Raw genomic sequence first — 26,995 nt, forward strand, 5'->3', positions numbered from 1 at the left:
GGAGCCTCTCCACCTCCTCCCCCAGTTCCAGAGCGCTTTCCTTCCCCAGAAGGCGGGTCTCCTCTTGAAGGACACCGCATTGCCTCTGCAGGTCCTCCAGGGCATGCTGCAGATGAGCTTTCTCCTGCAGCAGCTGGCTGTCTCCACTGCCAGGTGGGCAGGCCTCTTGTTGCGCTGCCACCTGAACACCCACGTCTGTGACCGCCCGCCCGCAGCTCTTCCCTTCTCCCTGGAGGTGAGCTTTTAAGCTGGAGTGGGTTGTCTGCTGCCCTCCTCCCCCAGCAGCACCAGATGCACCGGGGCTCTTCGAAGAGCAGGTCCCGGTGGTCCCTGCGCCCAGGCGAGTCTGCAGGCGGTGCCAGGCCGCAGCCCTGTCTTCGCTGTGGGAGGCAGACGGCCTCCCCTCAGCCTGCTCCAGGATGTACTGCTGGAAGAGCCTTCTCTGCAGTTCCAGTTCATTTTGGAGGCTTACGATGCGGGCGGTCTGCTTGCTGTCCTTCCGCCAGTGGAGCTGCCTGTGGACCTCCTGCAGCTTGCTGCGGGCCTCGCTGCTGCTGCTGCAGCCGTGCCTCACCAGCTCCTCGGCCAGCTCCTGCTGCAGGTCCCGCGCCTGGCGGACGGCGTCGTCCCGCTGCTCTTGGAGCAACTCCTGTGCCTGGCGCCACTCGGCCTCCTTCTCACGCAGCAGCTGACGGATCTCTGTTGCCCGCTGCTTCTGGCTCAGCTCCCACAGCCGCTGCAGCTCCCGTGCCCGTTGCTGCTCCCATCTGGAGCGTAGCTTCTCAGCCAGAAGCTGCCGCTCCTGCTCTGCCATCTTCTTTATCTGGCGGGTTTCATCAGCAAAGCGGCGGTGCAGCTCCTGCGAGTGGAGACGCTCGGCCTCCAGCTGGGCCCGCAGCGCCTCCAGCTCCTGCCTGTGCTCCTCCTGCTGCACAGGCCTGCTGGGGGGTCGCGCTGGGCCCCGACGGGATGAGGGGTGACTGTGCGCCACGGGCCCCTGGCCCACACCACCCCGGATCATGGCTTAAGGGATGAGAACGATGAACGTTCACCAAACGCTGCCAGCAATAGCCACCAGCGATCGCACGGCCTGGGCCTCTGAGGGACAGCAGCCTCTGAGCCCTCAGCAGACACCGGCTCCCAGCACCGCGCAGCAGCAGAGGTCGCCTCTGCCACTGGCCCGGCCTGGGCGAGCGCGGCCTTATATAGTGTCCGGGTGATGGCGTCATAGAGGAGGGATGACGTCATATGACCTTATATGGTGCGTGCCCGCCCGGACACACCCCGACAGCCTCAGCGCAAGGGGTGCAGAGGAGGGAGGTGAAGGGTTGTTAACGAGTGCAGACGGAGCCCCCGCGCAGGTGCGCAACGAGAATGTGTCTGTGAGGCCTCAGGCACGGGCACAGCTTACGGGTCTGGACCACGTCTGTCCTTTAGTGGGGGAAGCGTGGTAGTGATGACATACAGCATTACACAGCCATTAGCATGGGCTGTTAACGAGGGTTAACAACCCCTAGAAGGGTTGTTAACGAGGTCATATGACGTCATCCCTCCTCTATGACGCCATCACCCGGACACTATATAAGGCCGCGCTCGCCCAGGCCGGGCCAGTGGCAGAGGCGACCTCTGCTGCTGCGCGGTGCTGGGAGCCGGTGTCTGCTGAGGGCTCAGAGGCTGCTGTCCCTCAGAGGCCCAGGCCGTGCGATCGCTGGTGGCTATTGCTGGCAGCGTTTGGTGACCGTTCATCGTTCTCATTCCTTAAGCCATGATCCGGGGTGGTGTGGGCCAGGGGCCCGTGGCGCACAGTCACCCCTCATCCCGTCGGGGCCCAGCGCGACCCCCCAGCAGGCCTGTGCAGCAGGAGGAGCACAGGCAGGAACTGGAGGCGCTGCGGGCCCAGCTGGAGGCTGAGCGTCTCCACTCGCAGGAGCTGCACCGCTGCTTTGCTGATGAAACCCGCCAGATAAAGAAGATGGCAGAGCAGGAGCGGCAGCTTCTGGCTGAGAAGCTACGCTCCAGATGGGAGCAGCAACGGGCACGGGAGCTGCAGCGGCTGTGGGAGCTGAGCCAGAAGCAGCGGGCAACAGAGATCCGTCAGCTGCTGCGTGAGAAGGAGGCCGAGTGGCGCCAGGCACAGGAGTTGCTCCAAGAGCAGCGGGACGACGCCGTCCGCCAGGCGCGGGACCTGCAGCAGGAGCTGGCCGAGGAGCTGGTGAGGCACGGCTGCAGCAGCAGCAGCGAGGCCCGCAGCAAGCTGCAGGAGGTCCACAGGCAGCTCCACTGGCGGAAGGACAGCAAGCAGACCGCCCGCATCGTAAGCCTCCAAAATGAACTGGAACTGCAGAGAAGGCTCTTCCAGCAGTACATCCTGGAGCAGGCTGAGGGGAGGCCGTCTGCCTCCCACAGCGAAGACAGGGCTGCGGCCTGGCACCGCCTGCAGACTCGCCTGGGCGCAGGGACCACCGGGACCTGCTCTTCGAAGAGCCCCGGTGCATCTGGTGCTGCTGGGGGAGGAGGGCAGCAGACAACCCACTCCAGCTTAAAAGCTCACCTCCAGGGAGAAGGGAAGAGCTGCGGGCGGGCGGTCACAGACGTGGGTGTTCAGGTGGCAGCGCAACAAGAGGCCTGCCCACCTGGCAGTGGAGACAGCCAGCTGCTGCAGGAGAAAGCTCATCTGCAGCATGCCCTGGAGGACCTGCAGAGGCAATGCGGTGTCCTTCAAGAGGAGACCCGCCTTCTGGGGAAGGAAAGCGCTCTGGAACTGGGGGAGGAGGTGGAGAGGCTCCAGCAGAAGACTAGTATGCTAGGCCTCCTTACCAAGCACCTGAAAGAAAACACCAGGCAACTGAAAGAGACCGACCTGAAATCTGGAAAGACTGCTGCAAAGACAGAGCAGGTCGACCAGCAGCAGAGAGGGGAATCGGAAACCGAGGCTGGGACAAAACTTAGGCCTCACAGGAACCTGGATCAGGAACGCTCAAGACTGCAGCAAAGGTACGAGGAGCTGAAAGTGCGTCTGAGAGAGATGACAAATGAAAATGCCAGGCGCGCAGAAGAAAATTCTCAGCTCCGTGGGCAGAAGGAGCGGATAGACGAGGTTCGATCTGACAACGCTGCTCTGAAGGGGAAACTCGTGCAAGTGACAGAGCAGCGAAATTCTGCCATCGGAGAGGCCAAACGTCTTCAAACACGACTGCAAGATCTGGGTTGTGAACTGAAAGCCATGAGACAACTGGCAGGACGAAGGCAACAACAGGAGAACGACCTCGAGGAAACAAGGCGACTGCTGCAGAAGAAGAAAGAGGAAGTTGAGCATTTGCAGAGGGCTTGGGCAGAGCAAAGAAGGACACATGAGGAAGACACGCAAGCGTCTCAAGCGCAGCTGAGAGAATTAGAGAAACAGAATCAGCACCAAAGTCAACAATGGGAGCTGCTCTCTCAGCAACTTGAGCAAGAAAAAAGAAAAGAATCCAACCGTGTCGGTTCAGGACTACCACAGGTGACATCTTCTCCCACAGCACAGGCCTATGCAGAGCAGTCCCATGACCTTTGCAACCGCGAAGACAGCTCTGATGTTTCTGAGGAGGCAACCAAGGTCCCGGCATCCCACACAAGCACCTGGACATCAGATGCCGCACACAACAGTCCTGGGTGCCGCCTTCTTTCAGACGAGGGCCCTGTGCATGGGAACGAAGAATCAGGAGCAGAGCATGTGTCCTTCATCCTGCAGTCCTCGGGAGAAGAATCGCTAAAACTTCGAAAATTTTTAGCTCGATACAGCTACGATCCTTTCGAGGGTCCTAATGAGCACCCCGAAGCAGAGCTTCCTCTGACTGCGGGAGAATACGTTTATGTCTATGGAGACATGGATGAAGACGGCTGGTTTGTGGGAGAGCTGACGGATGGCACGAGAGGATTTGTCCCCTCTAATTTGGTAGAAGAAGTTTCAGACGATGACCTGGTGACAACTGTGCCTCCAGAGCTACGTGATCTCCTGCAGGATAGCGATGATGAGCTGAGATCTTGCAGCAGGAGAGGAAGGAAGAAACGGAGGAATCGGAGGAATAAATAAAGATCTTGACCAAGGAATCTGTGTCCCCTGTGTCTCCCCCCCTTCTCCCTCCCCTTCCACAGCTTTTATTGCTGAGCGTGACGTTGCCGTATGGACTATCCCTTTGGTCTTTTTGGGTCAGCTGCCCTGGCAATGCCCCCTCCCCACCTCTTGCCCACAGCCAGCCGACTGGATTTGGGGCTGGGGGGTGGCAGAGGGAGGGCGCTGTGGGAGTCCTGATGCTGTGCCAGCACGGCTCAGCAGTAGACAAAACACATTGGTGCAATATCAAGTCAGTTCTAGCCAGAAGTACAGAGCATAGTGCTGCATGGGCTGCTGTGGGGAAGGTTGAGTCCATCCCAGGCAGACCCAGAACACCATACCCACCGTGGTGGGGATGGTATGACCAGGCAGGGTCTAGAGGGGTGGCTGGATCCCCACTGAAAAAGTCGTCGGGGGGCTGGGAATGATGGGGAAGGGTCTGGATGGTGTGGTGGGAGCTCCTACGCTCACCCAAGTGAGCAAGCAGTATGAGTGTTCTCCAAGGGATGTCAGCTCTGCGCGTGCATGCGCCGGTGAATCTCTAGGGGTGAGAGCACAGCGTGGCCAGCTCCACAGCTCGCTTTGGAGCCTCCTTTTTCCTTCATTCTCGGTCACAATGGTGACCAAGACTCTGCTTTACGCGGCTTGTGGAAAGGCTGCTCAGCCTGTAACTTGTGAAGCTTCTGCTCCCTGCTACGAGCTGCTTGGAAAGGCCCGGCTCTTTCAGAACCCACTTTCCCCTTTGGACCAACGGCCCAGGTGTGCTCGGGGCAGCGGTCTGTGCCAGCTGTGACGCATTTCACACCATTGCTGCTTCTGGAAGCCTGCTGCAGGCCCACCGTGCCTGCTGCCGCCATCGTTCACCCGGCTCTGCCACAAGCACCTTGTTTCTCCTCAGGTGTGGCCTCGAGTGAGCTGTCCCCTCCTGGCTGCCTGCAGGAGAGCTTCAGGGGCCTCAAAGAGAAGGCTCTGCTGGGCTCCGCTGTCACTTTGCCCTTTGGAACAAAAGCGCAAACCTGCGCTACAGCACCGCCGTCGTGCAGCCATCTGGGAGCACAACCAACAGGCTCCCTGAGAATCCCCCGTGCCCCCCAGCGTGCCCCCCATTTTCACTCGCCTGTGCCCCCACTCCCATATGTCCCCCTTTCCCCTCACTATTTCAACTCCCATGTCCCCACCAGTAGTTTCCCAGTGAGCTACGTCCACGGGGCCTGAGGGAACCGGTGGACTTGCTAAGCCACTGGCCATCATACAGGAGAGGCTGTGGAAGTCTGTTTAAGTAGTTCCCACTGACTGGAGGAGAGGAAACATAGCCCCCATTCTACAAAGGGGAAAATGGAAGACCTGGGAGCTACAAGCCTTCCTCCCTTTGTGGGGGTGCACAGCCTTCACCACCCTCAGGCGGGAGGCAGAGCTGAGGCAGGGCCGGGCTGGGTGGGGGGGGGCGCTCTGGAAGGTTCTGTGCTGTGGGGCGTGCTGGGGGGGGGCACTGGGAGGGGCTGTCCTTAAGGTCAGTGGTCATTAAGGTCCCCTCCAACCCAAAGCATTCTAGGATTCTGTTTCTAAAAACACCTCTTCTGTTCCATCCCAGTAATAATAAACAGCACAAGCAGAAATCAGCTCTGCCAGCCTGGGGTGTCCCCATGCATTCAGGTCGTCCTCATCCCCCCCACACTCACGCTACAGCCTGCCCCATGGGAGGCCAAGGGGAGATGTTTCCCCTGCAGTTGCAGCTCTCCAGCAAAGGCCCTGGACTGAATGGAACAGGCGGTGCTGGAGCTACACCGGGGGTGCTTGGAGGGCTTGTAGGCACAGTAAAAGATGCATTTCAAACAGCCCAGCTGGGCCCTGCTCGTGTCCCGCAGCCCGAAGGAGATGCCAGCACGGACGCGCTTTGAACCAGGGCATTTACTGGGGTACTGTGTGTTACTGGCATTTACTGTGGGGTACTGAACCGGACTGTGCGGTGGGGCCTGACAAGTGTCCCTACCTTGTGTTGACCTACAGAAGACGGAGGAACTGGCGAGGAGAAGAGGTGCCTTTTCCTGGCTGTGGTGAGTGTCCCCTCAGGTGCCCTGTGCCCACCCAGGTTCCCCTGCAGCGACTGGGATGGCCAGGACGCCTGCTGCGGCGTGTTTGCCCAATGCCGAGGTGTCTTCCCTGGCTTGTGGAGGCTCACGTCCAAGCCTGTCCGAATGAGCAATGAGAAATGCCTGGAGGGGCAGCCTGTGGGGCTCCCAGAACAGCCCCCTCTGGCATGGGTGCGGGATGCGTCCAGCCTGCCCTTTTTCCAGCTCTTTTTCTGCCCCACAGGACATTCTGCCTGATCTTCCTGTGCGTGGAGCTGGCCGTCGCTTTCATGCTCGGTGTCGCGGTGCTCTACGCCTCCTGTTACGACCGGGAGTTCTTCTACCACCTGCTGCTTCATGTGCTGCCAGAAGACATCTTCACTGACCTGGCACACTTCCTTGAAGAGACCCCGTCTCTGGTCAGTGAGGGCGTGCTGTCCCACTGACATCTCCTCTAAATAAAACCGAGGCTGCTCTGCCCAGTTCCTCTGTGCCTGTGCAAGAAAGGGAACTGACCAGGAAAAAAACAAGTACTGAGTCCCTCTACAGATAGGTAGGAGAAACTTCACGTTTGCAGGGCCCCGTCCTCCCAGGGGACTTCAAGCACCATCTGTGTGCTGGAGGGATAACACCGCAAGACATCAGCAATCCGGGAGGGTCCTGGGGTGCGCTGATGGCAGCTTCCTCACCTGCCTGCTATCCCGAGCAGTGGATATGTATGGGGTGAGCAGCCCCTCACCCCAATGCTGAGCGGGGGCTGCTGTTCCCAGCATGGCATAGAGTCTAGGGAAGGGTTTAAAAGAAGATGGTAGGAACAAGTCAGGACTGAACTGGTCCTCACAGCTCCTCGCGCTTTGAACCAGGGCATTTAGTGGGGTAAATCCAGGTATGGGGGGCAGTGACCCACCCCTGGGTGCTGTTGACCACTGGTCAATATGCAGATCCCTGAGGAATGCCACTCGTTACTGGTTTCTGGCTGGACACTGAGCCTCTGACCGCTACTCTTTGAGTGCAACCATCTCGCCAATTCCTTACCCACCGAGTTGTCCGTCCATCCGATCCATGTCTCTCCAGTTTAGAGATCATGGGGGACAGTGCAAGTGCTTTGCACGAGTCCAGGTAGATGATGTCCGTTGCTCTTTCCCTACCCACCAATGCTGCAACCCCATCATAGAAGGGCACCAGATTTGTCAGGCATGATCTGCCCCGAGTGAAGCCGTGTTGTCTGTCACCAATCGCCTCCTTATTTTCTATAGCCCTCAGCAACAACTTCTCAGGTACGACGGACAGTGGGTGGTGAAGGCTGTGCACCCCCACAAAGGGAGGAAGGCTTGTAGCTCCCAGGTCTTCCATTTTCCCCTTTGTAGAATGGGGGCTATGTTTCCTCTCCTCCAGTCAGTGGGAACTACTTAAACAGACTTCCACAGCCTCTCCTGTATGATGGCCAGTGGCTTAGCAAGTCCACCGGTTCCCTCAGGCCCCGTGGACGTAGCTCACTGGGAAACTACTGGTGGGGACATGGGAGTTGAAATAGTGAGGGGAAAGGGGGACATATGGGAGTGGGGGCACAGGCGAGTGAAAATGGGGGGCACGCTGGGGGGCACGGGGGATTCTCAGGGAGCCTGTTGGTTGTGCTCCCAGATGGCTGCACGACGGCGGTGCTGTAGCGCAGGTTTGCGCTTTTGTTCCAAAGGGCAAAGTGACAGCGGAGCCCAGCAGAGCCTTCTCTTTGAGGCCCCTGAAGCTCTCCTGCAGGCAGCCAGGAGGGGACAGCTCACTCGAGGCCACACCTGAGGAGAAACAAGGTGCTTGTGGCAGAGCCGGGTGAACGATGGCGGCAGCAGGCACGGTGGGCCTGCAGCAGGCTTCCAGAAGCAGCAATGGTGTGAAATGCGTCACAGCTGGCACAGACCGCTGCCCCGAGCACACCTGGGCCGTTGGTCCAAAGGGGAAAGTGGGTTCTGAAAGAGCCGGGCCTTTCCAAGCAGCTCGTAGCAGGGAGCAGAAGCTTCACAAGTTACAGGCTGAGCAGCCTTTCCACAAGCCGCGTAAAGCAGAGTCTTGGTCACCATTGTGACCGAGAATGAAGGAAAAAGGAGGCTCCAAAGCGAGCTGTGGAGCTGGCCACGCTGTGCTCTCACCCCTAGAGATTGACCGGCGCATGCACGCGCAGAGCTGACATCCCTTGGAGAACACTCATACTGCTTGCTCACTTGGGTGAGCGTAGGAGCTCCCACCACACCATCCAGACCCTTCCCCATCATTCCCAGCCCCCCGACGACTTTTTCAGTGGGGATCCAGCCACCCCTCTAGACCCTGCCTGGTCATACCATCCCCACCACGGTGGGTATGGTGTTCTGGGTCTGCCTGGGATGGACTCAACCTTCCCCACAGCAGCCCATGCAGCACTATGCTCTGTACTTCTGGCTAGAACTGACTTGATATTGCACCAATGTGTTTTGTCTACTGCTGAGCCGTGCTGGCACAGCATCAGGACTCCCACAGCGCCCTCCCTCTGCCACCCCCCAGCCCCAAATCCAGTCGGCTGGCTGTGGGCAAGAGGTGGGGAGGGGGCATTGCCAGGGCAGCTGACCCAAAAAGACCAAAGGGATAGTCCATACGGCAACGTCACGCTCAGCAATAAAAGCTGTGGAAGGGGAGGGAGAAGGGGGGGAGACACAGGGGACACAGATTCCTTGGTCAAGATCTTTATTTATTCCTCCGATTCCTCCGTTTCTTCCTTCCTCTCCTGCTGCAAGATCTCAGTTCATCATCGCTATCCTGCAGGAGATCACGTAGCTCTGGAGGCACAGTTGTCACCAGGTCATCGTCTGAAACTTCTTCTACCAAATTAGAGGGGACAAATCCTCTCGTGCCATCCGTCAGCTCTCCCACAAACCAGCCGTCTTCATCCATGTCTCCATAGACATAAACGTATTCTCCCGCAGTCAGAGGAAGCTCTGCTTCGGGGTGCTCATTAGGACCCTCGAAAGGATCGTAGCTGTATCGAGCTAAAAATTTTCGAAGTTTTAGCGATTCTTCTCCCGAGGACTGCAGGATGAAGGACACATGCTCTGCTCCTGCTTCTTCGTTCCCATGCACAGGGCCCTCGTCTGAAAGAAGGCGGCACCCAGGACTGTTGTGTGCGGCATCTGATGTCGAGGTGCTTGTGTGGGATGCCGGGACCTTGGTTGCCTCCTCAGAAACATCAGAGCTGTCTTCGCGGTTGCAAAGGTCATGGGACTGCTCTGCATAGGCCTGTGCTGTGGGAGAAGATGTCACCTGTGGTAGTCCTGAACCAATACGGTTGGATTCTTTTCTTTTTTCTTGCTCAAGTTGCTGAGAGAGCAGCTCCCATTGTTGACTTTGGTGTTGATTCTGTTTCTCTAATTCTCTCAGCTGCGCTTGAGACGCTTGCGTGTCTTCCTCATGTGTCCTTCTTTGCTCTGCCCAAGCCCTCTGCAAATGCTCAACTTCCTCTTTCTTCTTCTGCAGCAGTCGCCTTGTTTCCTCGAGGTCGTTCTCCTGTTGTTGCCTTCGTCCTGCCAGTTGTCTCATGGCTTTCAGTTCACAACCCAGATCTTGCAGTCGTGTTTGAAGACGTTTGGCCTCTCCGATGGCAGAATTTCGCTGCTCTGTCACTTGCACGAGTTTCCCCTTCAGAGCAGCGTTGTCAGATCGAACCTCGTCTATCCGCTCCTTCTGCCCACGGAGCTGAGAATTTTCTTCTGCGCGCCTGGCATTTTCATTTGTCATCTCTCTCAGACGCACTTTCAGCTCCTCGTACCTTTGCTGCAGTCTTGAGCGTTCCTGATCCAGGTTCCTGTGAGGCCTAAGTTTTTTCCCAGCCTCGGTTTCCGATTCCCCTCTCTGCTGCTGGTCGACCTGCTCTGTCTTTGCAGCAGTCTTTCCAGATTTCAGGTCGGTCTCTTTCAGTTGCCTGGTGTTTTCTTTCAGGTGCTTGGTAAGGAGGCCTAGCATACTAGTCTTCTGCTGGAGCCTCTCCACCTCCTCCCCCAGTTCCAGAGCGCTTTCCTTCCCCAGAAGGCGGGTCTCCTCTTGAAGGACACCGCATTGCCTCTGCAGGTCCTCCAGGGCATGCTGCAGATGAGCTTTCTCCTGCAGCAGCTGGCTGTCTCCACTGCCAGGTGGGCAGGCCTCTTGTTGCGCTGCCACCTGAACACCCACGTCTGTGACCGCCCGCCCGCAGCTCTTCCCTTCTCCCTGGAGGTGAGCTTTTAAGCTGGAGTGGGTTGTCTGCTGCCCTCCTCCCCCAGCAGCACCAGATGCACCGGGGCTCTTCGAAGAGCAGGTCCCGGTGGTCCCTGCGCCCAGGCGAGTCTGCAGGCGGTGCCAGGCCGCAGCCCTGTCTTCGCTGTGGGAGGCAGACGGCCTCCCCTCAGCCTGCTCCAGGATGTACTGCTGGAAGAGCCTTCTCTGCAGTTCCAGTTCATTTTGGAGGCTTACGATGCGGGCGGTCTGCTTGCTGTCCTTCCGCCAGTGGAGCTGCCTGTGGACCTCCTGCAGCTTGCTGCGGGCCTCGCTGCTGCTGCTGCAGCCGTGCCTCACCAGCTCCTCGGCCAGCTCCTGCTGCAGGTCCCGCGCCTGGCGGACGGCGTCGTCCCGCTGCTCTTGGAGCAACTCCTGTGCCTGGCGCCACTCGGCCTCCTTCTCACGCAGCAGCTGACGGATCTCTGTTGCCCGCTGCTTCTGGCTCAGCTCCCACAGCCGCTGCAGCTCCCGTGCCCGTTGCTGCTCCCATCTGGAGCGTAGCTTCTCAGCCAGAAGCTGCCGCTCCTGCTCTGCCATCTTCTTTATCTGGCGGGTTTCATCAGCAAAGCAGCGGTGCAGCTCCTGCGAGTGGAGACGCTCAGCCTCCAGCTGGGCCCGCAGCGCCTCCAGTTCCTGCCTGTGCTCCTCCTGCTGCACAGGCCTGCTGGGGGGTCGCGCTGGGCCCCGACGGGATGAGGGGTGACTGTGCGCCACGGGCCCCTGGCCCACACCACCCCGGATCATGGCTTAAGGAATGAGAACGATGAACGGTCACCAAACGCTGCCAGCAATAGCCACCAGCGATCGCACGGCCTGGGCCTCTGAGGGACAGCAGCCTCTGAGCCCTCAGCAGACACCGGCTCCCAGCACCGCGCAGCAGCAGAGGTCGCCTCTGCCACTGGCCCGGCCTGGGCGAGCGCGGCCTTATATAGTGTCCGGGTGATGGCGTCATAGAGGAGGGATGACGTCATATGACCTTATATGGTGCGTGCCCGCCCGGACACACCCCGACAGCCTCAGCGCAAGGGGTGCAGAGGAGGGAGGTGAAGGGTTGTTAACGAGTGCAGACGGAGCCCCCGCGCAGGTGCGCAACGAGAATGTGTCTGTGAGGCCTCAGGCACGGGCACAGCTTACGGGTCTGGACCACGTCTGTCCTTTAGTGGGGGAAGCGTGGTAGTGATGACATACAGCATTACACAGCCATTAGCATGGGTTGTTAACGAGGGTTAACAACCCCTAGAAGGGTTGTTAACGAGGTCATATGACGTCATCCCTCCTCTAAGACGTTTGGAACAACCTTCCGATAGCTAAAGCTGAAGAAAGCCGGGGAGCGCAGTGATACATGGCAAGGAGTAATGGCTTTAAACTAAAAGAGGGTAGATTTAGATGAGATACAAGGAAGAAATTCTTCACTCAGAGGGTGGTGAGGCACTGGAACAGGCTGCTCAGAGAAGCTGTGGATGCCCCATCCCTGGAAGTGTTTAAGGCCAGGCTGGACGGGGCTTGGAGCAAGCTGGTCTAGTGGAAGGTGTCCCTACCCACGGCAGGGGGACTGGAATTTGATTCTCTTGAAGGGCCTTTCCAACCCAACCCCTTCTATGGTTCTGTGATCCTATGAGTGTCCTTCCCATGGGTCTGGAGCTCCAGCAGCTGGAGGGATGGTTGCCCAGATGGAGGAGTTGGGTCCGGGGGTCCCTCTTCCTGCCCCTCAGTGCCTGCAGGGCTGGGTAGGAGAGGGGACGCGGTGCCCGAGGGCAGCCAGGAGGGGACACTGGCAAGGATCTCCAGCCAGGCAGAGATCTCACAGCAGTGCCCCAGTGCCCTGATGGCTGCTCCTCTTCCCTTCCTCTCCCACAGCAAATTTGAGCTGAAGCTGAAGGAAGCGACAGCTGACGAACTGAAGGTGGGCTGCAAGGCAGAGGGCAGAAGTTGGCCCATCCTTAGAGGGTCAGAGAGGGGGGTGCCAGCGCTGCTTCTGTGCAGCCCAGCGGCCTCAGGCAGCGGTGTAGCTGGGCCAGACATTTGTGCCAGAATGCGGTGGAGAGGGAAGGGGGGGGGACATCATTTCCCTGTGCCTGTCTCTGTGAGTCGCCAGGTCTCCCTGTGCCTTGGGGCAGTGGGGGAGCTAGACGGCATGGCCCCAGAGCTGGAGAGCAGTGAGGGTCCCTGGGTCCCAGCACCGCTGTCCAGAATGCTGTGCCTGTTGTTTTGCAGCACATTGCCCAACTGGAAGAGCAGCTGCGGGAGGAGGAGGAGCAGAGAAAGGTAGCGTGCAGGGGCCAAGGGGAACCGTGGGGGTGCCCGCTGGCACAGGGTGGGTGATGTGGAGGAGGGCTGGAGCGGGCACAGGGAGTCAACAATTCTGTCTCCCAGGTGCTGCGTCAGGAATTAACGCATCTACAAGAGGATATAGAGGAGAAGGGAACAGAACATGCCTGGTGAGTGAGGACTGCCCCCCTCCCCTCCCTTGCCGCACACTTGTACCCAGGGGCTTCTCCGCAGCACCCAGCGGAGCAATGGGACCGCCAGGGCTGGAGCCGGGCAACCAGGGATGGAGTGTGGGAGCGAGTTCTGATCAGCACCTGGCGTGACAGAGGAGCCCCATCCCAGTCCTGGGGTGTGCACGTGCTGCTGGGGAGCCCCCGTGGTGATGGAGTTCTGCACTCACCCAACCAAAAACCCTGTTACTTGCAGGCAGCAGCAGATGGAACTGCAGGCCGTGACACAGGGGTGTGTGCACCACCACAGGGGTGTGCTCCACCCGATGGAGCTCACCAGAGAGGTCAGTGTCCCCTCCTCTGTCCGTGTCCCTCAGCTGTGACAGCTAGGGCAGTGTCAGGGGCTAAGTGCCTCTCTCCCGCTCCTCTTTGCAGAAACGTTGCGTGGCCCAGCTTCAGGAGTTGGTGGAATCGTTGAAGGTGAGTTCACAGACCCTCAGAGTCAGAGAATCACAGAAGGCTTGAGGTAGGAAGAGATGGCTGGTGGCGATGATCTTATCAATGACAAATTCAAGGAGAATGGCAAGGATATCCTGCCAGGTGGAGAGGAAGCTCCAGGGAGACCTTTGGAACAACCTTCCGATAGCTAAAGCTGGAGAAAGCCGGGGAGCGCAGTGATACATGGCAAGGAGTAATGGCTTTAAACTAAAAGAGGGTAGATTTAGATGAGATACAAGGAAGAAATTCTTCACTCAGAGGGTGGCGAGGCACTGGAACAGGCTGCTCAGAGAAGCTGTGGATGCCCCATCCCTGGAAGTGTTTAAGGCCAGGCTGGACGGGGCTTGGAGCAAGCTGGTCTAGTGGAAGGTGTCCCTACCCACGGCAGGGGGACTGGAATTTGATTCTCTTGAAGGGCCTTTCCAACCCAACCCCTTCTATGGTTCTGTGATCCTATGAGTGTCCTTCCCATGGGTCTGGAGCTCCAGCAGCTGGAGGGATGGTTGCCCAGATGGAGGAGTTGGGTCCGGGGGTCCCTCTTCCTGCCCCTCAGTGCCTGCAGGGCTGGGTAGGAGAGGGGACGCGGTGCCCGAGGGCAGCCAGGAGGGGACACTGGCAAGGATCTCCAGCCAGGCAGAGATCTCACAGCAGTGCCCCAGTGCCCTGATGGCTGCTCCTCTTCCCTTCCTCTCCCACAGCAAATTTGAGCTGAAGCTGAAGGAAGCGACAGCTGACGAACTGAAGGTGGGCTGCAAGGCAGAGGGCAGAAGTTGGCCCATCCTTAGAGGGTCAGAGAGGGGGGTGCCAGCGCTGCTTCTGTGCAGCCCAGCGGCCTCAGGCAGCGGTGTAGCTGGGCCAGACATTTGTGCCAGAATGCGGTGGAGAGGGAAGGGGGGGGGACATCATTTCCCTGTGCCTGTCTCTGTGAGTCGCCAGGTCTCCCTGTGCCTTGGGGCAGTGGGGGAGCTAGACGGCATGGCCCCAGAGCTGGAGAGCAGTGAGGGTCCCTGGGTCCCAGCACCGCTGTCCAGAATGCTGTGCCTGTTGTTTTGCAGCACATTGCCCAACTGGAAGAGCAGCTGCGGGAGGAGGAGGAGCAGAGAAAGGTAGCGTGCAGGGGCCACGGGGAACCGTGGGGGTGTCCGCTGGCACAGGGTGGGTGATGTGGAGGAGGGCTGGAGCGGGCACAGGGAGTCAACAATTCTGTCTCCCAGGTGCTGCGTCAGGAATTAATGCATCTACAAGAGGATATAGAGGAGAAGGAAACAGAACATGCCTGGTGAGTGAGGACTGCCCCCCTCCCCTCCCTTGCCCCACACTTGTACCCAGGGGCTTCTCCGCAGCACCCAGCGGAGCAATGGGACCGCCAGGGCTGGAGCCGGGCAACCAGGGATGGAGTGTGGGAGCGAGTTCTGATCAGCACCTGGCGTGACAGAGGAGCCCCATCCCGGTCCTGGGGTGTGCACGTGCTGCTGGGGAGCCCCCGTGGTGATGGAGTTCTGCACTCACCCAACCAAAAACCCTGTTACTGGCAGGCAGCAGCAGATGGAACTGCAGGCCGTGACACAGGGGTGTGTGCACCACCACAGGGGTGTGCTCCACCCGATGGAGCTCACCAGAGAGGTCAGTGTCCCCTCCTCTGTCCGTGTCCCTCAGCTGTGACAGCTAGGGCAGTGTCAGGGGCTAAGTGCCTCTCTCCCGCTCCTCTTTGCAGAAACGTTGCGTGGCCCAGCTTCAGGAGTTGGTGGAATCGTTGAAGGTGAGTTCACAGACCCTCAGAGTCAGAGAATCACAGAAGGCTTGAGGTAGGAAGAGATGGCTGGTGGCGATGATCTTATCAATGACAAATTCAAGGAGAATGGCAAGGATATCCTGCCAGGTGGAGAGGAAGCTCCAGGGAGACCTTTGGAACAACCTTCCGATAGCTAAATCTGGAGAAAGCCGGGGAGCGCAGTGATACATGGCAAGGAGTAATGGCTTTAAACTAAAAGAGGGTAGATTTAGATGAGATACAAGGAAGAAATTCTTCACTCAGAGGGTGGCGAGGCACTACAAGGAAGAAATTCTTCACTCAGAGGGTGGCGAGGCACTGGAACAGGCTGCTCAGAGAAGCTGTGGATGCCCCATCCCTGGAAGTGTTTAAGGCCAGGCTGGACGGGGCTTGGAGCAAGCTGGTCTAGTGGAAGGTGTCCCTACCCACGGCAGGGGGACTGGAATTTGATTCTCTTGAAGGGCCTTTCCAACCCAACCCCTTCTATGGTTCTGTGATCCTATGAGTGTCCTTCCCATGGGTCTGGAGCTCCAGCAGCTGGAGGGATGGTTGCCCAGATGGAGGAGTTGGGTCCGGGGGTCCCTCTTCCTGCCCCTCAGTGCCTGCAGGGCTGGGTAGGAGAGGGGACGCGGTGCCCGAGGGCAGCCAGGAGGGGACACTGGCAAGGATCTCCAGCCAGGCAGAGATCTCACAGCAGTGCCCCAGTGCCCTGATGGCTGCTCCTCTTCCCTTCCTCTCCCACAGCAAATTTGAGCTGAAGCTGAAGGAAGCGACAGCTGACGAACTGAAGGTGGGCTGCAAGGCAGAGGGCAGAAGTTGGCCCATCCTTAGAGGGTCAGAGAGGGGGGTGCCAGCGCTGCTTCTGTGCAGCCCAGCGGCCTCAGGCAGCGGTGTAGCTGGGCCAGACATTTGTGCCAGAATGCGGTGGAGAGGGAAGGGGGGGGACATCATTTCCCTGTGCCTGTCTCTGTGAGTCGCCAGGTCTCCCTGTGCCTTGGGGCAGTGGGGGAGCTAGACGGCATGGCCCCAGAGCTGGAGAGCAGTGAGGGTCCCTGGGTCCCAGCACCGCTGTCCAGAATGCTGTGCCTGTTGTTTTGCAGCACATTGCCCAACTGGAAGAGCAGCTGCGGGAGGAGGAGGAGCAGAGAAAGGTAGCGTGCAGGGGCCAAGGGGAACCGTGGGGGTGCCCGCTGGCACAGGGTGGGTGATGTGGAGGAGGGCTGGAGCGGGCACAGGGAGTCAACAATTCTGTCTCCCAGGTGCTGCGTCAGGAATTAAGGCATCTACAAGAGGATATAGAGGAGAAGGAAACAGAACATGCCTGGTGAGTGAGGACTGCCCCCCTCCCCTCCCTTGCCGCACACTTGTACCCAGGGGCTTCTCCGCAGCACCCAGCGGAGCAATGGGACCGCCAGGGCTGGAGCCGGGCAACCAGGGATGGAGTGTGGGAGCGAGTTCTGATCAGCACCTGGCGTGACAGAGGAGCCCCATCCCGGTCCTGGGGTGTGCACGTGCTGCTGGGGAGCCCCCGTGGTGATGGAGTTCTGCACTCACCCAACCAAAAACCCTGTTACTTGCAGGCAGCAGCAGATGGAACTGCAGGCCGTGACACAGGGGTGTGTGCACCACCACAGGGGTGTGCTCCACCCGATGGAGCTCACCAGAGAGGTCAGTGTCCCCTCCTCTGTCCGTGTCCCTCAGCTGTGACAGCTAGGGCAGTGTCAGGGGCTAAGTGCCTCTCTCCCGCTCCTCTTTGCAGAAACGTTGCGTGGCCCAGCTTCAGGAGTTGGTGGAATCGTTGAAGGTGAGTTCACAGACCCTCAGAGTCAGAGAATCACAGAAGGCTTGAGGTAGGAAGAGATGGCTGGTGGCGATGATCTTATCAATGACAAATTCAAGGAGAATGGCAAGGATATCCTGCCAGGTGGAGAGGAAGCTCCAGGGAGACCTTTGGAACAACCTTCCGATAGCTAAATCTGGAGAAAGCCGGGGAGCGCAGTGATACATGGCAAGGAGTAATGGCTTTAAACTAAAAGAGGGTAGATTTAGATGAGATACAAGGAAGAAATTCTTCACTCAGAGGGTGGCGAGGCACTGGAACAGGCTGCTCAGAGAAGCTGTGGATGCCCCATCCCTGGAAGTGTTTAAGGCCAGGCTGGACGGGGCTTGGAGCAAGCTGGTCTAGTGGAAGGTGTCCCTACCCACGGCAGGGGGACTGGAATTTGATTCTCTTGAAGGGCCTTTCCAACCCAACCCCTTCTATGGTTCTGTGATCCTATGAGTGTCCTTCCCATGGGTCTGGAGCTCCAGCAGCTGGAGGGATGGTTGCCCAGATGGAGGAGTTGGGTCCGGGGGTCCCTCTTCCTGCCCCTCAGTGCCTGCAGGGCTGGGTAGGAGAGGGGACGCGGTGCCCGAGGGCAGCCAGGAGGGGACACTGGCAAGGATCTCCAGCCAGGCAGAGATCTCACAGCAGTGCCCCAGTGCCCTGATGGCTGCTCCTCTTCCCTTCCTCTCCCACAGCAAATTTGAGCTGAAGCTGAAGGAAGCGACAGCTGACGAACTGAAGGTGGGCTGCAAGGCAGAGGGCAGAAGTTGGCCCATCCTTAGAGGGTCAGAGAGGGGGGTGCCAGCGCTGCTTCTGTGCAGCCCAGCGGCCTCAGGCAGCGGTGTAGCTGGGCCAGACATTTGTGCCAGAATGCGGTGGAGAGGGAAGGGGGGGGGACATCATTTCCCTGTGCCTGTCTCTGTGAGTCGCCAGGTCTCCCTGTGCCTTGGGGCAGTGGGGGAGCTAGACGGCATGGCCCCAGAGCTGGAGAGCAGTGAGGGTCCCTGGGTCCCAGCACCGCTGTCCAGAATGCTGTGCCTGTTGTTTTGCAGCACATTGCCCAACTGGAAGAGCAGCTGCGGGAGGAGGAGGAGCAGAGAAAGGTAGCGTGCAGGGGCCAAGGGGAACCGTGGGGGTGCCCGCTGGCACAGGGTGGGTGATGTGGAGGAGGGCTGGAGCGGGCACAGGGAGTCAACAATTCTGTCTCCCAGGTGCTGCGTCAGGAATTAAGGCATCTACAAGAGGATATAGAGGAGAAGGAAACAGAACATGCCTGGTGAGTGAGGACTGCCCCCCTCCCCTCCCTTGCCCCACACTTGTACCCAGGGGGTTCTCCGCAGCACCCAGCGGAGCAATGGGACCGCCAGGGCTGGAGCCGGGCAACCAGGGATGGAGTGTGGGAGCGAGTTCTGATCAGCACCTGGCGTGACAGAGGAGCCCCATCCCAGTCCTGGGGTGTGCACGTGCTGCTGGGGAGCCCCCGTGGTGATGGAGTTCTGCACTCACCCAACCAAAAACCCTGTTACTTGCAGGCAGCAGCAGATGGAACTGGAGGCCGTGGCACAGGGGTGTGTGATGTCAGAGGTGCTGGAAGCACGACTGGTAAGGGGGAGAGCCCATGACAACCCCTGCCCCTGCCCCCGCCAGCACGGGGCTCCCTAGGGACAGGAGCGAAATGGAGCGCCTGGTCCAGGCCCGGGCTGTGCTCCTGCAGGTAACTCCTGCTCTTGGGCACGAGCCCGGACTGTGCGGTAGGGCCTGACAAGTGTCCCTACCTTGTGTTGACCTACAGAAGACGGAGGAACTGGCGAGGAGAAGAGGTGCCATTTCCTGGCTGTGGTGAGTGTCCCCTCAGGTGCCCTGTGCCCACCCAGGTTCCCCTGCAGCGACTGGGATGGCCAGGACGCCTGCTGCGGCATGTTTGCCCAATGCCGAGGTGTCTTCCCGGGCTTGTGGAGGCTCACGTCCAAGCCTGTCCGAATGAGCAATGAGAAATGCCTGGAGGGGCAGCCTGTGGGGCTCCCAGAACAGCCCCCTCTGGCATGGGTGCGGGATGCGTCCAGCCTGCCCTTTTTCCAGCTCTTTTTCTGCCCCACAGGACATTCTGCCTGATCTTCCTGTGCGTGGAGCTGGCCGTCACTTTCATGCTCGGTGTCGCGGTGCTCTACGCCTCCTGTTACGACCGGGAGTTCTTCTACCACCTGCTGCTTCATGTGCTGCCAGAAGACACCTACACTGACCTGGCACACTTCCTTGAAGAGACCCTGTCTCTGGTCAGTGAGGGCGTGCCGCCCCACTGCCATCTCCTCTAAATAAAACCGAGGCTGCTCTGCCCAGTTCCTCTGTGCCTGTGCAAGAAAGGGAACTGACCAGGAAAAAAACAAGTACTGAGTCCCTCTACAGATAGGTAGGAGAAACTTCACGTTTGCAGGGCCCCGTCCTCCCAGGGGACTTCAAGCACCATCTGTGTGCTGGAGGGATAACACCGCAAGACATCAGCAATCCGGGAGGGTCCTGGGGTGCGCTGATGGCAGCTTCCTCACCTGCCTGCTATCCCGAGCAGTGGATATGTATGGGGTGAGCAGCCCCTCACCCCAATGCTGAGCGGGGGCTGCTGTTCCCAGCATGGCATAGAGTCTAGGGAAGGGTTTAAAGAAGATGGTAGGAACAAGTCAGGACTGAACTGGTCCTCACAGCTCCTTGCGCTTTGAACCAGGGCATTTAGTGGGGTAAATCCAGGTATGGGGGACAGTGACCCACCCCTGGGTGCTGTTGACCACTGGTCAATATGCAGATCCCTGAGGAATGCCACTCGTTACTGGTTTCTGCCTGGACACTGAGCCTCTGACCGCTACTCTTTGAGTGCAACCATCTCGCCAATTCCTTACCCACCGAGTTGTCCGTCCATCCGATCCATGTCTCTCCAGTTTAGAGATCATGGGGGACAGTGCAAGTGCTTTGCACGAGTCCAGGTAGATGATGTCCGTTGCTCTTTCCCTACCCACCAATGCTGCAACCCCATCATAGAAGGGCACCAGATTTGTCAGGCATGATCTGCCCCGAGTGAAGCCGTGTTGTCTGTCACCAATCGCCTCCTTATTTTCTATAGCCCTCAGCAACAACTTCTCAGGTACGACGGACAGTGGGTGGTGAAGGCTGTGCACCCCCACAAAGGGAGGAAGGCCATGGGCGGAGCTTTGCTCCCCTTTAACAGGGAGGAGGAGAACTCCTCCATTTTCACTTGCGTGTGCCCCCACTCCTATATGACCCCCTTTCCCCTCACCAGTTCAACTCCTACTCTAGGGCATCCCCCCCACAGTTACCCCCAGCTACGTGCCCCGGGTGCCCCCCAGCACCGTGTGTTCCCTCCCCTAGTGCCCCCCCCCAGCACGCCCCACAGCACAGAACCTTCCAGAGCGCCCCCCCCACCCAGCCCGGCCCTGCCTCAGCTCTGCTCATTCGGACAGGCTTGGACCTGTTCAGTACCGGTTCAGTACCCCACAGTAAATGCCAGTAACACACAGTACCCCAGTAAATGCCCTGGTTCAAAGCGCGTCCGTGCTGGCATCTCCTTCGGGCTGCGGGACACGAGCAGGGCCCAGCTGGGCTGTTTGAAATGCATCTTTTACTGTGCCTACAAGCCCTCCAAGCACCCCCGGTGTAGCTCCAGCACCGCCTGTTCCATTCAGTCCAGGGCCTTTGCTGGAGAGCTGCAACTGCAGGGGAAACATCTCCCCTTGGCCTCCCATGGGGCAGGCTGTAGCGTGAGTGTGGGGGGGATGAGGACGACCTGAATGCATGGGGACACCCCAGGCTGGCAGAGCTGATTTCTGCTTGTGCTGTTTATTATTACTGGGATGGAACAGAAGAGGTGTTTTTAGAAACAGAATCCTAGAAGGCTTTGGGTTGGAGGGGACCTTAATGACCACTGACCTTAAGGACACCCCCTCCCAGTGCCCCCCCCCAGCACGCCCCACAGCACAGAACCTTCCAGAGCGCCCCCCCCCCCCCAGCCCGGCCCTGCCTCAGCTCTGCCTCCCGCCTGAGGGTGGTGAAGGCTGTGCACCCCCACAAAGGGAGGAAGGCTTGTAGCTCCCAGGTCTTCCATTTTCCCCTTTGTAGAATGGGGGCTATGTTTCCTCTCCTCCAGTCAGTGGGAACTACTTAAACAGAATTCCACAGCCTCTCCTGTATGATGGCCAGTGGCTTAGCAAGTCCACCGGTTCCCTCAGGCCCCGTGGACGTAGCTCACTGGGAAACTACTGGTGGGGACATGGGAGTTGAAATAGTGAGGGGAAAGGGGGACATATGGGAGTGGGGGCACAGGCGAGTGAAAATGGGGGGCACGCTGGGGGGCACGGGGGATTCTCAGGGAGCCTGTTGGTTGTGCTCCCAGATGGCTGCACGACGGCGGTGCTGTAGCGCAGGTTTGCGCTTTTGTTCCAAAGGGCAAAGTGACAGCGGAGCCCAGCAGAGCCTTCTCTTTGAGGCCCCTGAAGCTCTCCTGCAGGCAGCCAGGAGGGGACAGCTCACTCGAGGCCACACCTGAGGAGAAACAAGGTGCTTGTGGCAGAGCCGGGTGAACGATGGCGGCAGCAGGCACGGTGGGCCTGCAGCAGGCTTCCAGAAGCAGCAATGGTGTGAAATGCGTCACAGCTGGCACAGACCGCTGCCCCGAGCACACCTGGGCCGTTGGTCCAAAGGGGAAAGTGGGTTCTGAAAGAGCCGGGCCTTTCCAAGCAGCTCGTAGCAGGGAGCAGAAGCTTCACAAGTTACAGGCTGAGCAGCCTTTCCACAAGCCGCGTAAAGCAGAGTCTTGGTCACCATTGTGACCGAGAATGAAGGAAAAAGGAGGCTCCAAAGCGAGCTGTGGAGCTGGCCACGCTGTGCTCTCACCCCTAGAGATTGACCGGCGCATGCACGCGCAGAGCTGACATCCCTTGGAGAACACTCATACTGCTTGCTCACTTGGGTGAGCGTAGGAGCTCCCACCACACCATCCAGACCCTTCCCCATCATTCCCAGCCCCCCGACGACTTTTTCAGTGGGGATCCAGCCACCCCTCTAGACCCTGCCTGGTCATACCATCCCCACCACGGTGGGTATGGTGTTCTGGGTCTGCCTGGGATGGACTCAACCTTCCCCACAGCAGCCCATGCAGCACTATGCTCTGTACTTCTGGCTAGAACTGACTTGATATTGCACCAATGTGTTTTGTCTACTGCTGAGCCGTGCTGGCACAGCATCAGGACTCCCACAGCGCCCTCCCTCTGCCACCCCCCAGCCCCAAATCCAGTCGGCTGGCTGTGGGCAAGAGGTGGGGAGGGGGCATTGCCAGGGCAGCTGACCCAAAAAGACCAAAGGGATAGTCCATACGGCAACGTCACGCTCAGCAATAAAAGCTGTGGAAGGGGAGGGAGAAGGGGGGGAGACACAGGGGACACAGATTCCTTGGTCAAGATCTTTATTTATTCCTCCGATTCCTCCGTTTCTTCCTTCCTCTCCTGCTGCAAGATCTCAGCTCATCATCGCTATCCTGCAGGAGATCACGTAGCTCTGGAGGCACAGTTGTCACCAGGTCATCGTCTGAAACTTCTTCTACCAAATTAGAGGGGACAAATCCTCTCGTGCCATCCGTCAGCTCTCCCACAAACCAGCCGTCTTCATCCATGTCTCCATAGACATAAACGTATTCTCCCGCAGTCAGAGGAAGCTCTGCTTCGGGGTGCTCATTAGGACCCTCGAAAGGATCGTAGCTGTATCGAGCTAAAAATTTTCGAAGTTTTAGCGATTCTTCTCCCGAGGACTGCAGGATGAAGGACACATGCTCTGCTCCTGCTTCTTCGTTCCCATGCACAGGGCCCTCGTCTGAAAGAAGGCGGCACCCAGGACTGTTGTGTGCGGCATCTGATGTCCAGGTGCTTGTGTGGGATGCCGGGACCTTGGTTGCCTCCTCAGAAACATCAGAGCTGTCTTCGCGGTTGCAAAGGTCATGGGACTGCTCTGCATAGGCCTGTGCTGTGGGAGAAGATGTCACCTGTGGTAGTCCTGAACCGACACGGTTGGATTCTTTTCTTTTTTCTTGCTCAAGTTGCTGAGAGAGCAGCTCCCATTGTTGACTTTGGTGCTGATTCTGTTTCTCTAATTCTCTCAGCTGCGCTTGAGACGCTTGCGTGTCTTCCTCATGTGTCCTTCTTTGCTCTGCCCAAGCCCTCTGCAAATGCTCAACTTCCTCTTTCTTCTTCTGCAGCAGTCGCCTTGTTTCCTCGAGGTCGTTCTCCTGTTGTTGCCTTCGTCCTGCCAGTTGTCTCATGGCTTTCAGTTCACAACCCAGATCTTGCAGTCGTGTTTGAAGACGTTTGGCCTCTCCGATGGCAGAATTTCGCTGCTCTGTCACTTGCACGAGTTTCCCCTTCAGAGCAGCGTTGTCAGATCGAACCTCGTCTATCCGCTCCTTCTGCCCACGGAGCTGAGAATTTTCTTCTGCGCGCCTGGCATTTTCATTTGTCATCTCTCTCAGACGCACTTTCAGCTCCTCGTACCTTTGCTGCAGTCTTGAGCGTTCCTGATCCAGGTTCCTGTGAGGCCTAAGTTTTGTCCCAGCCTCGGTTTCCGATTCCCCTCTCTGCTGCTGGTCGACCTGCTCTGTCTTTGCAGCAGTCTTTCCAGATTTCAGGTCGGTCTCTTTCAGTTGCCTGGTGTTTTCTTTCAGGTGCTTGGTAAGGAGGCCTAGCATACTAGTCTTCTGCTGGAGCCTCTCCACCTCCTCCCCCAGTTCCAGAGCGCTTTCCTTCCCCAGAAGGCGGGTCTCCTCTTGAAGGACACCGCATTGCCTCTGCAGGTCCTCCAGGGCATGCTGCAGATGAGCTTTCTCCTGCAGCAGCTGGCTGTCTCCACTGCCAGGTGGGCAGGCCTCTTGTTGCGCTGCCACCTGAACACCCACGTCTGTGACCGCCCGCCCGCAGCTCTTCCCTTCTCCCTGGAGGTGAGCTTTTAAGCTGGAGTGGGTTGTCTGCTGCCCTCCTCCCCCAGCAGCACCAGATGCACCGGGGCTCTTCGAAGAGCAGGTCCCGGTGGTCCCTGCGCCCAGGCGAGTCTGCAGGCGGTGCCAGGCCGCAGCCCTGTCTTCGCTGTGGGAGGCAGACGGCCTCCCCTCAGCCTGCTCCAGGATGTACTGCTGGAAGAGCCTTCTCTGCAGTTCCAGTTCATTTTGGAGGCTTACGATGCGGGCGGTCTGCTTGCTGTCCTTCCGCCAGTGGAGCTGCCTGTGGACCTCCTGCAGCTTGCTGCGGGCCTCGCTGCTGCTGCTGCAGCCGTGCCTCACCAGCTCCTCGGCCAGCTCCTGCTGCAGGTCCCGCGCCTGGCGGACGGCGTCGTCCCGCTGCTCTTGGAGCAACTCCTGTGCCTGGCGCCACTCGGCCTCCTTCTCACGCAGCAGCTGACGGATCTCTGTTGCCCGCTGCTTCTGGCTCAGCTCCCACAGCCGCTGCAGCTCCCGTGCCCGTTGCTGCTCCCATCTGGAGCGTAGCTTCTCAGCCAGAAGCTGCCGCTCCTGCTCTGCCATCTTCTTTATCTGGCGGGTTTCATCAGCAAAGCGGCGGTGCAGCTCCTGCGAGTGGAGACGCTCGGCCTCCAGCTGGGCCCGCAGCGCCTCCAGCTCCTGCCTGTGCTCCTCCTGCTGCACAGGCCTGCTGGGGGGTCGCGCTGGGCCCCGACGGGATGAGGGGTGACTGTGCGCCACGGGCCCCTGGCCCACACCACCCCGGATCATGGCTTAAGGAATGAGAACGATGAACGTTCACCAAACGCTGCCAGCAATAGCCACCAGCGATCGCACGGCCTGGGCCTCTGAGGGACAGCAGCCTCGGAGCCCTCAGCAGACACCGGCTCCCAGCACCGCGCAGCAGCAGAGGTCGCCTCTGCCACTGGCCCGGCCTGGGCGAGCGCGGCCTTATATAGTGTCCGGGTGATGGCGTCATAAAGGAGGGATGACGTCATATGACCTTATATGGTGCGTGCCCGCCCGGACACACCCCGACAGCCTCAGCGCAAGGGGTGCAGAGGAGGGAGGTGAAGGGTTGTTAACGAGTGCAGACGGAGCCCCCGCGCAGGTGCGCAACGAGAATGTGTCTGTGAGGCCTCAGGCACGGGCACAGCTTACGGGTCTGGGCCACGTCTGTCCTTTAGTGTGGGAAGCGTGGTAGTGATGACATACAGCATTACACAGCCATTAGCATGGGCTGTTAACGAGGGTTAACAACCCCTAGAAGGGTTGTTAACGAGGTCATATGACGTCATCCCTCCTCTAAGACGTTTGGAACAACCTTCCGATAGCTAAAGCTGGAGAAAGCCGGGGAGCGCAGTGATACATGGCAAGGAGTAATGGCTTTAAACTAAAAGAGGGTAGATTTAGATGAGATACAAGGAAGAAATTCTTCACTCAGAGGGTGGCGAGGCACTGGAACAGGCTGCTCAGAGAAGCTGTGGATGCCCCATCCCTGGAAGTGTTTAAGGCCAGGCTGGACGGGGCTTGGAGCAAGCTGGTCTAGTGGAAGGTGTCCCTACCCACGGCAGGGGGACTGGAATTTGATTCTCTTGAAGGGCCTTTCCAACCCAACCCCTTCTATGGTTCTGTGATCCTATGAGTGTCCTTCCCATGGGTCTGGAGCTCCAGCAGCTGGAGGGATGGTTGCCCAGATGGAGGAGTTGGGTCCGGGGGTCCCTCTTCCTGCCCCTCAGTGCCTGCAGGGCTGGGTAGGAGAGGGGACGCGGTGCCCGAGGGCAGCCAGGAGGGGACACTGGCAAGGATCTCCAGCCAGGCAGAGATCTCACAGCAGTGCCCCAGTGCCCTGATGGCTGCTCCTCTTCCCTTCCTCTCCCACAGCAAATTTGAGCTGAAGCTGAAGGAAGCGACAGCTGACGAACTGAAGGTGGGCTGCAAGGCAGAGGGCAGAAGTTGGCCCATCCTTAGAGGGTCAGAGAGGGGGGTGCCAGCGCTGCTTCTGTGCAGCCCAGCGGCCTCAGGCAGCGGTGTAGCTGGGCCAGACATTTGTGCCAGAATGCGGTGGAGAGGGAAGGGGGGGGGACATCATTTCCCTGTGCCTGTCTCTGTGAGTCGCCAGGTCTCCCTGTGCCTTGGGGCAGTGGGGGAGCTAGACGGCATGGCCCCAGAGCTGGAGAGCAGTGAGGGTCCCTGGGTCCCAGCACCGCTGTCCAGAATGCTGTGCCTGTTGTTTTGCAGCACATTGCCCAACTGGAAGAGCAGCTGCGGGAGGAGGAGGAGCAGAGAAAGGTAGCGTGCAGGGGCCAAGGGGAACCGTGGGGGTGCCCGCTGGCACAGGGTGGGTGATGTGGAGGAGGGCTGCAGCGGGCACAGGGAGTCAACAATTCTGTCTCCCAGGTGCTGCGTCAGGAATTAAGGCATCTACAAGAGGATATAGAGGAGAAGGAAACAGAACATGCCTGGTGAGTGAGGACTGCCCCCCTCCCCTCCCTTGCCCCACACTTGTACCCAGGGGGTTCTCCGCAGCACCCAGCGGAGCAATGGGACCGCCAGGGCTGGAGCCGGGCAACCAGGGATGGAGTGTGGGAGCGAGTTCTGATCAGCACCTGGCGTGACAGAGGAGCCCCATCCCGGTCCTGGGGTGTGCACGTGCTGCTGGGGAGCCCCCGTGGTGATGGAGTTCTGCACTCACCCAACCAAAAACCCTGTTACTTGCAGGCAGCAGCAGATGGAACTGGAGGCCGTGGCACAGGGGTGTGTGATGTCAGAGGTGCTGGAAGCACGACTGGTAAGGGGGAGAGCCCATGACAACCCCTGCCCCTGCCCCCGCCAGCACGGGGCTCCCTAGGGACAGGAGCGAAATGGAGCGCCTGGTCCAGGCCCGGGCTGTGCTCCTGCAGGTAACTCCTGCTCTTGGGCACGAGCCCGGACTGTGCGGTGGGGCCTGACAAGTGTCCCTACCTTGTGTTGACCTACAGAAGACGGAGGAACTGGCGAGGAGAAGAGGTGCCATTTCCTGGCTGTGG

The 26,995-nt window shown here is 59.1% G+C and overlaps 3 protein-coding genes across 15 annotated transcripts in view; 1 reads left to right on the plus strand and 2 right to left on the minus strand.

Annotated features, from left to right (window-relative positions):
* Nucleotides 1-19,684, plus strand: part of LOC136788012 (involucrin-like) — a 43,033-nt gene extending 23,349 nt beyond the window's left edge. Inside the window, exons 1-18 of one of the 13 annotated variants that reach the window (XM_066985517.1) lie at nucleotides 11,387-11,518; nucleotides 12,649-12,699; nucleotides 12,808-12,872; nucleotides 13,129-13,216; nucleotides 13,308-13,352; nucleotides 14,426-14,476; nucleotides 14,585-14,649; nucleotides 14,906-14,993; nucleotides 15,085-15,129; nucleotides 16,242-16,292; nucleotides 16,401-16,465; nucleotides 16,722-16,809; nucleotides 16,901-16,945; nucleotides 18,019-18,069; nucleotides 18,178-18,242; nucleotides 18,499-18,568; nucleotides 18,759-18,805; nucleotides 19,065-19,684. In XM_066985517.1, coding sequence (XP_066841618.1) covers nucleotides 11,396-11,518; nucleotides 12,649-12,699; nucleotides 12,808-12,872; nucleotides 13,129-13,216; nucleotides 13,308-13,352; nucleotides 14,426-14,476; nucleotides 14,585-14,649; nucleotides 14,906-14,993; nucleotides 15,085-15,129; nucleotides 16,242-16,292; nucleotides 16,401-16,465; nucleotides 16,722-16,809; nucleotides 16,901-16,945; nucleotides 18,019-18,069; nucleotides 18,178-18,242; nucleotides 18,499-18,568; nucleotides 18,759-18,805; nucleotides 19,065-19,278 — 1,317 coding nt within the window. In that variant the 5' untranslated portion in view covers nucleotides 11,387-11,395 and the 3' untranslated portion in view covers nucleotides 19,279-19,684. Of the gene's footprint in view, nucleotides 1-11,386; nucleotides 13,217-13,307; nucleotides 14,650-14,905; nucleotides 14,994-15,084; nucleotides 15,130-16,241; nucleotides 16,466-16,721; nucleotides 16,810-16,900; nucleotides 16,946-18,018; nucleotides 18,243-18,498; nucleotides 18,569-18,758 lie in introns of those variants that run through there. The other 12 variants (XM_066985518.1, XM_066985523.1, XM_066985522.1 and 9 more) reach the window with 12 other exon arrangements.
* On the minus strand, nucleotides 8,872-11,178 carry LOC136787957 (RIMS-binding protein 3C-like). The gene has a single exon (XM_066985399.1). The coding sequence runs from the start codon at nucleotides 11,176-11,178 to the stop codon at nucleotides 8,872-8,874; it is 2,307 nt and encodes a 768-aa protein (XP_066841500.1).
* Nucleotides 19,685-22,413: 2,729 nt separating the features above from the next.
* LOC136788011 (RIMS-binding protein 3C-like) lies at nucleotides 22,414-24,872 on the minus strand. Its single transcript, XM_066985496.1, has one exon. The coding sequence runs from the start codon at nucleotides 24,735-24,737 to the stop codon at nucleotides 22,431-22,433; it is 2,307 nt and encodes a 768-aa protein (XP_066841597.1). The 5' UTR covers nucleotides 24,738-24,872; the 3' UTR covers nucleotides 22,414-22,430.
* Between the last annotated feature and the right edge of the window lie 2,123 nt (nucleotides 24,873-26,995).

Source organism: Anser cygnoides, chromosome 32 (genome assembly GCF_040182565.1).
Source record: "Anser cygnoides isolate HZ-2024a breed goose chromosome 32, Taihu_goose_T2T_genome, whole genome shotgun sequence".
NCBI classification, from domain to species: domain Eukaryota; kingdom Metazoa; phylum Chordata; class Aves; order Anseriformes; family Anatidae; genus Anser; species Anser cygnoides.

Bases quoted from the DNA above. Each gene is read 5' to 3' on its own strand.
- LOC136788011 (XM_066985496.1), bottom strand. From the start codon at position 24,737: ATGATCCGGGGTGGTGTGGGCCAGGGGCCCGTGGCGCACAGTCACCCC.
- LOC136787957 (XM_066985399.1), bottom strand. From the start codon at position 11,178: ATGATCCGGGGTGGTGTGGGCCAGGGGCCCGTGGCGCACAGTCACCCC.